We start from the raw sequence: 11,448 nt of genomic DNA on the forward strand, positions 1-11,448 counted from the left end.
GGCCTCCTGAAGTGCTGGGATTACAGGCTGAGCCACCGAGCCCGATCCAGTATAACATTTCAACCAGCACTCCAGACTGAGCAAGACCCCCTTAAGGGCCTTCCCCAAGTAAGCACTGACAGTGAGACTTCAAATTATCTGCACTGAGTTAAAAAAAAAAAAAGAAGCTGATCACAGACAAACCTGCCATATAGTAGGTTTTTTTCCCTATTTGACAGGTTAAAACATTGACTGGATCCAGTTTTCTGTGCTTGTGTAAACATGTGGGGTCAAATCCTCTATTGTCTGATGTCTATGTTGAAAAGGTGCCACCTGGTAAGTATGAAGGTAAAATAAAATCCTGAGCACAAATCAGAAAGAATCAAGGAATGAGATTTGAAGATATCAGCAAGTGAATGGATAAGATGATTTTTGCAGTCTTTCCAGAGTTTACAGGAAAACATGGCAATTAAAAAAAGAAGATATAACCTTAAAAATAAAACATCTGCACGGTGGCTTTGGAAAAATGAAGTTGTGGATTTTTTTTTTGAGTTGGAGTCTCACTCCATCGCCCAGACTGGAGTACAGTGGCCGCTCCTGGCCATCGCAGCCTCGACCTGCTGGGCTCCGGCGATCCTTCCGCCTCAGCCTTCCAAGTAGCTGGAACTACAGTCGCGCGCTACCACGCCCAGCTAATTTTTCAATTTATTGTAGAGATGAGGTCTCGCCAAGTTGCCCAGGTGGGTCTCGAACCCGCAGGCTCAGGCAATCCACTCATCTCAGCCTCCCAAAGGCGCGGGATTACAGGCTGAGCCACCAAACCCGGCTGAAGTTGTGGATTTAAACAATGCTATACCACTTTCTAAACGTGTGACCCAGCAAATCTCACTGTCTTTTGTAGGCTCAGTTTTTGTTTTATGGGCTTACTAAAACTTTCTTTACAAAAATGAGAAATCATATGCATAAAATGCATAGCACAGTGCCTGGTGTATAACACGGAGTCAAAACAGTAATCAATTATAAATGATAACTCATTCCAACAACAAAAATATATAGCTCATAATAAAGTTGTTTTACAAAGAGTCATATTTCTTTTTTTTTTTTGAGTTGGAGTCTCACTCTGTCGCCCAGACTGGGGTACAGTGGCCGCTCCCAGCCACCGCAGCCTCGAGTTGCTGGGCTCCGGCGATCCTTCTGCCTCAGCCTTCCAAGTAGCTGGAACTACAGGCACGTGCTACCACACCTGGCTAATTTTTTTATTTATTGTAGAGATGAGGTCTCGCCAAGTTGCCCAGGCGGGTCTCAAACCCGTGGGCTCAGGCAATCCACTCACCTCGGCTTCCCAAAGCGCGGGATTACAGGCTGAGCCACCGAGCCCGGCCAAGAGTTAGATTTCTGTGTTCAGAGTTCTGAGTCATTAATTGCTAAGCTATCTTCTGGGAGGTCACTAGTCTGGGTTGACAAGGCTCAGCAACAGTGGCCACTAAATGGCTCTGAGGTCCAACCCTGTAATTAGATGAGGAAGGAAGGGAACCTCAAGAGGGCAGTCAAATGGAAGGCTTTCTCCTGAGATGGCTAGCTGAGTTGTAAGGTGTCAGTTCAGGAGCCAACCAACTCTGAGTCTTCAACACAAACTGAAACCTTTTTAAAACATGCATGCAATATCCAACCAAATAATGCTTTCAGCCCTTATGTAAACCAAGTACAGTAAGTTCTCACTTATCATTAATAGGTTCTTAGAAGTTGCCACTTTTTAAAAAATTTTAAGGATGTGGGGTACAATTCAGGGTTAGGTATACAAATGTTCATTATGCAGGCACCCTTGTGGATGAGGTGTGCCCCTCCCTCCTCTGGCAGTTTCTCTCAACTGCTGATCCTGTCCCTGACATTGCCACTTTAAGTGAAATGACCCACATCAGGTCCTTGAATAACATCATTTCATTCCATGTGTTTTCATCATAACATTGGTAAGGAAAAAAACTGGTTTTGCTATACATCATTTGGCTTAAAGTAGCAGTTTCTAAGAGAAACTGAGTGATGAGAAAGTTAAGTGATGACTTACTGCACAGTGTTACACAGAATGTCTTTTTATCCATCTATTAGTAATCAACAATATCTGCAAAATTACGTCACGTTGCAACATTTTTGAAGAAACACAGACATCATCTCTCACTGGAATTTCACAATGAGACCCCCTTCTGTTCGTTTCTATTCTACGAAAAATGTCTACCTTTTCTTTTCTTTGTTTTAAATGTCCAACTTTCCCAACCAGGTATACAGGCTCTGGGGAGCCAAAGGTAGCTCTTGACCAGAGGGCTCCTGGGTAATGTGAGTGTCCCCCAGTGATCCCTGGACCCACATCATCCCTTCACTTGAGTGTGGACTGGAATTATTCGCTCCATTCGAACAAGAAGAAGACGGCAGAAGTAATGGGCTGTCACTTCCAAGATGAGGTTATAAGAAGATTGTGGTTTCTGTCATAGGTGTTCTCTTTTGCTCTCTTTTGGATTCTCTCATGATAGGGGAAGCCAGCTGCCATGTATCAGCCCTTTGGAGAGGCCCATGTGAATGAGCTGGGAAGCAGATCTTCTGAGGTCTGCTGAAGTCATACGAGTAATTCTGCAAGCAGACTCTCACCAACTCAAGCCTAGATATGTCTGCAGCCCTGACCATCAGCTTGACTGTGGCCTTGTGACAAACCTGAGCCAGAAGAATACAGCTAAGCCATGCCCAGCTTTCTTTTTCTTTTAATTTATTTTAACTTTCAATTTTTTTATTTTAAAGATGTGGGGCACAATTCAGGGTTAGGTATACAAATATTCATTATGCGGGTACCCTTGTTCAGATTTCTGACTAACAGAAACAATGAGATAATAAATGCTTGTTTGTAGCTACTAAGTCTTGGCACAACTGGTCTAACGGCAAAAGATGACGAATACACTGGGCCTAGTCTCCTCCCAGCTGTTGGTGTTCAGCTTCCTCTAATTCTCCAGGCTCCTGCTGAGACTCTGGACGAACAGAGACCTCAGCAAGCTCAAGCCACACCGCCTCCCGGTACCCACTAAAGAGAGCGCCTTGGTGCACCATGTCTGAAAAGGCGAACTAAAACAGAATGTTCAAAGTTGGGCTACTGACTTTCATGTTAAGAAAGAATATCATTTCCTTTCAAAGAGATTTTTTAAAGTTGCAAAATCCCTAACTTCATCTCTCCTTTGACAATATGGTCCCGGCATTTAGAACATGCCCTGCTTCTTCACAACTGAACGAACAGGGACCAGCCTGAGGTCACTGCATGCCCAACTGAGACCAAAGCTCTGCACTGCCTGCTTGTGTTGCATTTGATGTGGTTCACTCTCAGCTACTCTAAGTCCCAAGACAAAAGCTCTCATCACTGTACCACTGCTGTCTTTTTTCTAGTTTTCTTCTCATTTGATAGAATAGTAACAGCAAAATCCATAGTGATGCTGCTAGGATCAAACTGAAGAGCTAGCAAACTGATGGCTCAAATGTTTGCTTATCAGCTCAAGTGTGAAGGTTAGGAAAATTTACGTACACGTGATAGTTGAATTTTTGGTGTATTAGTCAGAAATTGCCTATTTTCTTTCTTCTTTTCATTTAGAAAAAAATTAATATCAAAACAAAGTACAAGAAAATTCTTAACTTATTTTTAGGGGGAGATGCATAGGAGTAGAGGTGGTTCCTTTGGCAACCAAGCCGCTGATTCACTCTCCCTGGCTGAACTGCTGAGATTCTGACAAAAGTTATGCTGCTCAGAAGATACAAGCATCATCTTTTCATTAGCCAGCAACACCCACTGCTTTCTTTCTCAGCCTCATTTTGTTCTCTGGAAAATGTGCTGTTAGTTCTTAAACTTACTTTCACTTATATTACACCCTCCCACGATATTTTAAAATTTATCTGAACAAACTGAACTGTTCTGGAACAAAGTTACAGGTTAATTTATTCACAATTGCTAAGCATTGTTTTAAATACAGTATTTAAAATGTGACCAGCCTGAGTAACTTGGTGAGACCTCATCTCTATAATAGATAAAAAAATTAGCCAGGTGTGGTGGTGCGTGCCTGTAATTCCAGCTACTTGGAAGGCTAAGGCAAGAATCACCCGAGTCCAGCAGGTTGAGGCTGCAGTGGCCACGAGCATGCCACTGTACTCTAGCCTGAGCAACAGAATGAGACTACAACTAAAAAAAACCCCAAAAAACCATAAAATGCTTAATGTTAATTTTTAATGATTCACTATCCACATTTTATACTTTAAAAATAATATATAAATTCAAGCATATTTAGAAAAATGTAGAAAACATTTTAAAAACTGGGAAAACCAACTTTAATATCACTATCTAGAGATTTAGGCATTTAAAAAATTATAGTAAAAACTATCAGTCTAATCATTTCTTTTTTTTTTTTTTTGAGTTGGAGTCTCACTCTGTCACCCCGACTAGAGTGCAGTGGCCACTCCCGGCCACTGCAGCCTCGACCTGCTGGGCTCCGGCAATCCTTCCGCCTCAGCCTTCCGAGTAGCCAGAATTACAGGCGCGCACTACCATGCCCAGCTAATTTTTTGATTTTATTGTAGAGATGAGGTCTCGCCTGCCCAGGCGGGTCTTGAATCCGCGAGCTCAGGCAATCCACTCACCTCAGCCTCCCAAAGCACGGGATTACAGGTTGAGTCACCGAGCCCGGCTTCCAGGGCTTCTTTTTTTTTTTTTGAGTTGGAGTCTCACTCTGTCGCCCAGACTGGAGTGCAGTGGCCGCTTCCAGCCACCCCAGCCTCGACCTGCTGGGCTCCGGCAATCCTTCCGCCTCAGCCTTCCGAGTAGCCGGAATTACAGGCGCGCGCTACCATGCCCGGCTGATTTTTTGATTTTATTGTAGAGATGAGGTCTCGCCTGTCCAGGCGGGTCTCGAACCTGCGGGCTCAGGCAATCCGCTCACCTCAGCCTCCCAAAGCTGTGGGATTACAGGCTGAGCCACCGAGCCCGGCTCATTTTAATCATTTCTTAAATGAGTAATTTAGTGGCATTAATTATATTCACAATGAGATTAGTGGCCAAAGGATACAATCTTTTTTTTTAAGTCAGGGTCTCATGTCACCCAGGCTGGAGTGTAGTGGCATAATAACAGTTCACTGCAGCCTCAACCTCCTAGGCTCAGGCAGGCAGTTTTCCACCTCAGCCTCCTGAGCAGCTGGGACTAGGAGTGTACCAACACACCCAGCTCATTAAAAAACAATTTTTTTTTTTGTAGAGGTGAGGTCTCGCTATATTGCCCAGGCTGGTCTCGAACTCCTGGGCTCGAATGAACTTCCCGCCTCAGCCTCCAAAGTACTGGGATTATAGGCGTGAGCTACCAGGTCTGGAAGATATAAACATTTCAATAAAGGTATTGAATATATACTGACCATGTATTTCTTAAAAGATACAAACCAATTTTTAATGTCATTTGGAAATGCCTGAACATACTGTTTCATTGTATTTTATCAGTAGTATTACATATTTAACTAATGTTTGCAAATTTAATAAGCAAAAACCAGTATTTTAAAACTGAACTAAAGTGTCAAAAAAACAAAAAAAGGTTAAGTCATTTTTGGTGTTTTATTTTTAGCTTGACTCCTTACCTAGAGAAGCAGTGGTATTTCCAACCACATACACTGACTTAGCATTCCATTTTTCTTTCAGAGATTTTTCCCAGACTGTAAAAACATGAAATCATATGTGAGTTGCAAATTCCAAACCGGCCATCTGATTGCAGCCTAACCCTCTTCACCCCAGCACCCCAAAGCACTGGGATTATAGGCATGCGTCACCATGCCCAAGCCAAGAAAAAATTTTAAAGTGTACTAGAAAACAAACATAACTTGAGTTAATTTGCATAGTAAAATTAAAGTCTAAAAATGTAGACTTTTAAAGAAAAAGTCACTGGTCATTAAAAAAACATGTCAAATAAAGAAATATAATTGGTTTTATTTGGGACACAAATCTGAAAGCAGTTAACAAACTGTAATCTCAGATGATATGGCTCATTTATTCATTAGGTCAAAAAATAATAATAAAAATATAAAAGTAATAAATGTCAGGTACATTAACATAGTTTAATACAAAATACTATTTTATGACCCCCAAAATCTTCAAATATGGATGAAAGAAATAAAAAAAGAAAATGGATTCTATAAATACATCTAAGACTACTGGGTATTCAATACTTTAGAAACAAGGAAACAATAGTTCTTCTTTCCTAAAATCTGATTATAAGCATAACTTTCCCTTAAATTCAATATATTACTCCACCCTTTATACTCCTAAGGAAAATTCACTTTTAAACAAGTACCCAAAGATTGAGCTTCACTTTCTTTCCTCCCCTACACATATAAATAAAATGTATTTAAAACTTATCCACAACATGTGACCATACCATTTTCCAAGCCTCGCGACAGAACAACTGGAGTGGGGGCTGGTGGAGTCTGGAAGCCTGGCTGCAGAGGGCCTCTGCCCTTAGCTCATTATGTGTCCAGGGCGAGACAGTTAACCCACCTCACCTGTTTCTTCTTCTAGGTAGCTGGGATTAACCATGCTCCTACTGTCTATTTCATATGGTTGTCATGAGAATCAAATTAGAAAATATATTAGAATGTGCTTTTTCTTTCTTTCTTTCTTTTTATTTTATTTTTTTAGTTGGAGTCTCACTTTGTTGCCCAGGCTAGAGTGCAGTGGCATGTAGACAGTCACTGCAGCCTCGACCTACTGGGCTCAGGCGATCCTTCCGCCTCAGCCTTCCAAGTAGCTGGAACTATAGGCACGCGTCACCATGCCCGGCTAATTTTTTAATTTATTGTAGAGATGAGGGCTCATCGAGTTTCCCAGGCTGGTCTTGAATCCATGAGCTCAGGCAATCCTCTCACCTCAGCCTCCCAAAGTGCTGGGATTATAAGCCTGAGCCACCGTGCCAGGTTAGAATGTGCTTTTTAAATGAAAAGGCACTATAAAAAGTTATAGTGGCCCTTCTGGGCTTTTTCGTTATCTTCCTCCTGTAAGCACATACACAAGGAAAAGCACACTGCAAGGCAAAGTACCCTGCAGCACTCCAGGAAAGAGTACACATGCCTCTCCACTTGGGAAACAACACTCCCAGTCTGAGTTCCTTAGGGTCCTTATCCCTAAAAAAGCATCCAATTTTGTTTTCAACAGGAGGTGAGCGTGTGTATGAGATTACCAAGAAGGTGATGTGTTTAGGCTATGATGAAGCCTGGTTAAATGTGAAGAGACAACCATCATTCTTGTACCATCGCCTACTCAAAGCCTTTACTACTCACTGCTCTGCTCCAAGCAACCACCTGGAGGCCTCCCTTGGGGACTCAGACTGCAGCCTGAATCCTGAATCTGTGCCTTACAGACTGTAGAAGAGTCTTGCATGGTCCTGTACCCTCTGTTCTTCGGGCTCCTCATCTGCCAGGTGAAAAGACTGACAGTATCTAGCTCACAGGAGAAAGTATTCAGGACAGTATCTGGTACAGAGTAGGCATTCATTAAGTTCTATCTAGCTACCAAAAGTAATAATACCACAATGCAGGTGTTACTATGTCCACTTTAAATATAAGGAGACTGAGGCTCAGAGAGGTCAAGGAGCTCATTAAAGTCAGAATGGCTGTTTGAACCCAGGACTCACTCACTCCAGCGCCTTTCGATAACCACTCTCCCTGGGGCTTCTGTTCATTAGTGTCACGACGGAGGCTCTGGCCCGAGTCTGAAGCCCGGCTCTGGACTGCCTAGGTCTGAGGCCTTGGACAAATGCGTTCCCTTCCCAGCCTCAGTTTTCTCAAGGGTAAAATGATATCATGGAGCCCTATGCCTCTGGATTATTACCTAGCGTTGAATGAGATGATGAACAGGAAGTATTTAACACAGGGCCTAACATACAACAAGCACTCCCTAAAGGGTAGCCAGGAAGCCATTCAACTGCATATATTCACAAGGTGATATTCAGTCTGAAGCCTGGGCTTCTCTTCATGGACAGCACCATTTCTTTTTTCTTTTTTTTGAGTTGGAGTCTCACTCCTTTGCCCAGACTGGAGTGCAGTGGCCGCTCCCGGCCACCGCAGCCTCGACCTGCTGGGCTCCGGCGATCCTTCCGCCTCAGCCTTCCGAGTAGCCGGAATTACAGGCAGGCACTACCACGCCCGGCTGATTTTTTGATTTATTTAGAGATGAGGTCTCGCTGCCCAGGTGGGTCTCGAACCCGCGGGCTCAAGCCATCCACTCACCTCAGCCTCCCAAAGACGCGGGATGACAGGCTGAGCCACCGAGCCCGGCGACAGCACCATTTCTACACTGTTTTGACAGAGAGGGAAGGAGATGGGAAGAAGGGTCAAAAAGATGACTGTGTCACCAAGTGCTTGGCATGGCACTGACCCTTTTCTCATACACTGTTGCATTTTTTCATCATCTCTTGGAAGAAAGAGACACACATCCTATTTTCAGAGGAAGAAACTGGGCCTGATAAGGGGAGATATGAGTGCCTAGCAGGTCGACATTTAAAAGAGACTCCCCCTTGGCGACACCTGTCTAGGAGTTAAGGAGGCTGCCCTGTCTCCTGTTTCCCAAGGAAGTATCTGTGATCTGACACCAGTAAGTACCTACTTCTGTCAGATATGCACTGTTTCTGGAATCTAGTTTCCTAGTAGGAGAAATAAGAGTAAATAAAAGTCCAGTGGAATCCACGGCAAGACTCACCCTCACCTTCTGTTTTATTGTCTTTCTCCAAACACAGCTCTGTTGCTTCCACCGCTCTGGGGCTGGTAAAAATGAGTCCTCCGTAACTCTCAGGATGAGACAGCTGCCCACCAAAAAGCAACAAGGGCATTTCATGTGACAGCTAAGTTCAACATCACCCAAGGAGTTCCAAATGCTTCACAAAAGTAGTAGGCAAACTAATTCCTTCCACTCAACACTAATTGAGTGCTTACTATGTGCCGGGAACTATTTATTCTAGGCCTTGCAGGATACACCGGTAATTTTATTATTCATAACATTTCCCTCAAGCACACAGTCTAGGAGACAGCCACGTGCAATACAGGGGAGTAAGTGTCACTGCAGCAGAGAGAGAAAGCCTGGCTCAGCCTGAGATTGGGGAGGGGGCCGGCAGGAAGGCAGACTCAACCCTCATCCGAGATAAAACTTATTCAGGAGGTGATATCCATGCTGAATCCCTGATCTTCAAAGATAATACTGGTGATACCATCTACTAAGCATTTACTCTGAGCTAGGCACTAGGCTGTTGTGTAGCTCCTATATCACTGAAGCTGTAGGCACTGAATCTTTATTTATTTATTTATGTTATTTATTTATTTGAGTCGGAGTCTCAGTCTGTCGCCCAGACTGGAGTGCAGTGGCTGCTCCCGGCCACCGCAGCCTTGACCTGCTGGGCTCTGGTGATCCTTCCGCCTCAGCCTTCCGAGTGGTCGGAATTACAGGCGCATGTTACCATGCCCAGCTGATTTTTTTATTTGTTGTAGAGATGAGGTCTCATCAAGTTGCCCAGGCAGGTCTCGAACCTGCGGGCTCAGGCAATCCACTCACCTCGGTCTCCCAAAGCGCGGGATTACAGGCTGAGCCACCGAGCCCGGCTTCTGAATCTTTAATCTGAAGCATTTGGAAGGTTTTACTGCAATTTCTGTCATACCTACACTGGAAGCAATATTGAAGTGGCGGGCAGAAGTCCTGAGTTTGAGTCTTAGTCCTGTCTCTTAGTTGCTGGAGGCCTTGGCTGAGCTGCCTAACCTGGGACCGAATCTAGAAAATAATACTCGCCTGGCCTGCTCTGCAGGGGCGGGGGTTGAGGGTAGATTAAATGAGAAGATAAATGAAAGGGTTCTAAGACTGCTGCAAGCAATGCCGGTTTGGTGCTCTCAGCATTACTTTTTCTCTCGGGCTCCAATCTCTGACTCTGGGTGCCTTTCTGGAGGAGCTGGAAGAGGCTCAGCCAGAGAATCCCAACAGCAGCCCAGAGAGGCCCAAGCTGGTCCAAGTGAGGTGGTTCTGGTCTTGTTTTAAAGTGGGAGTAAAATGAAGGGCAGTAATATAGTCCTTTGGGCTTGGGCTGGCAAGAATTCTGCAGAAACAAAATACTAACACGGGCTCAGACACAACAGGCCTTACCTTCTCAGAGAAACTAGGAAGAGACAAAAACTCAAATGATAAAACAGGGATCAAAGTGGCTTCAAGTCCATATAATCCTAATTCCTGCAAATAAAAGAATACAGGTCTGGATTGGCCAGGGTTGTGTAGAAAATAAGGTAAGGGTCATGGTATCACATTAGTAACCGATTCTCTGTCAGTCATCGGAGTTTCCACAGACCCCTCCCCAGCCAGCTTCAGCCCTTTGATGCCATCAGCGAGCATGCTAAGTGCTCTATGGACAAGGAGTTTCGGGCCACTTACCCTGACATATGGGTCCTGGCCACAGTCATCTTCCTTAGGATCTTTCAGTAAAAGAACCTTCATGATGGCCTGGCAGTCTTTATAAGGGCTGTGACAGAGCAAGGAAACAGATCTTAATTAGATCTCCAAAACTCCTAGGCAATGTTGGATGCAGGCAATCAATTGCTTGCTGAAGAGACCTATCCCTCCCACACCATGACTTAGCACTAATGGGCTTGTTCTTTCCGAAGACCCCTGTCACTGATAAGGCCAAGGGAGAGCATGTTAGCAGTTGATATCACTTGGAAAGGCAGAGGAAGGCCATTAGTGAAAGTGAAGTGTACTATACCAAACATTTACAGCTCAGAGAAGAGAGCTGGTACAAATTCTTGGTTGTGTTAACAACAAATAGAGAAGTAGATATATTCTATCCTAAGGAGATAAATATTTTTTCCACTTTAAGATGAATATACTGAGTAGCTCATAAGCACTTGAGGAAATAATTATATTGACTCTTCCACTTTTCAAATGATGTTTTCTAAATGTTGTCAAGTATCATGAGATAATCTATTAATGTAGAAAACAATTTGTTGATGTATCAAAAGCCTTATATACTTAATACTCTTTTTTCCTATAATTTTACTTCTCAGAATAAATACTAAGGCCATACTTATAAATGTATATAAAAATTAACATAAAGATGTTTACTCTGGTCTTCTTTAGAATTATAAATAACTGGAAACAATGTCAATATCCAAAAAATGAGAGAATGGTAAATAGTGGCACAGTTATATGAAATTGTTAAAATATTCCCAAGTAACTTAATTGCATGGATTAATCACAAAATGATGTTAAGTAAAACAAATCAGAATTCACCATTCTGCAAGTAGTATAATTTTCCAGATTTTAGATATATACATATATAAAAAGATATGCACCCAAGTATCAGTAGTAATTCTTTCTGAGTGGTAAGTTGATTATTTTCTTCTTGACCTCTTTTGGTATGATACGATTTTTTTTTTTTTTTTTTTTTGAGT

The 11,448-nt window shown here is 43.1% G+C and overlaps 1 protein-coding gene across 5 annotated transcripts in view; it reads right to left on the bottom strand.

Moving 5' to 3' along the window:
- UROS (uroporphyrinogen III synthase) overlaps nucleotides 1-11,448 on the bottom strand; it is a 48,339-nt gene that overhangs the window by 30,389 nt on the left and 6,502 nt on the right. For 3 of the 5 annotated variants that reach the window (XM_021712312.1, XM_021712310.1, XM_021712313.1), the window contains exons 2-5: nucleotides 10,433-10,520; nucleotides 10,151-10,234; nucleotides 8,726-8,828; nucleotides 5,617-5,691 (exon numbers count right to left, since the gene is read on the bottom strand). In XM_021712312.1, the coding sequence (XP_021567987.1) occupies nucleotides 5,617-5,691; nucleotides 8,726-8,828; nucleotides 10,151-10,234; nucleotides 10,433-10,495 (325 nt within the window). In that variant the 5' untranslated portion in view covers nucleotides 10,496-10,520. The remainder of the gene's footprint in view (nucleotides 1-5,616; nucleotides 5,692-8,725; nucleotides 8,829-10,150; nucleotides 10,235-10,432; nucleotides 10,521-11,448) is intronic. The other 2 variants (XM_021712311.1, XM_008057985.2) reach the window with 2 other exon arrangements.

Source organism: Carlito syrichta, unplaced genomic scaffold, assembly GCF_000164805.1.
Source record: "Carlito syrichta isolate Samal-C Ts95f unplaced genomic scaffold, Tarsius_syrichta-2.0.1 Scaffold303179, whole genome shotgun sequence".
Taxonomy (NCBI): domain Eukaryota; kingdom Metazoa; phylum Chordata; class Mammalia; order Primates; family Tarsiidae; genus Carlito; species Carlito syrichta.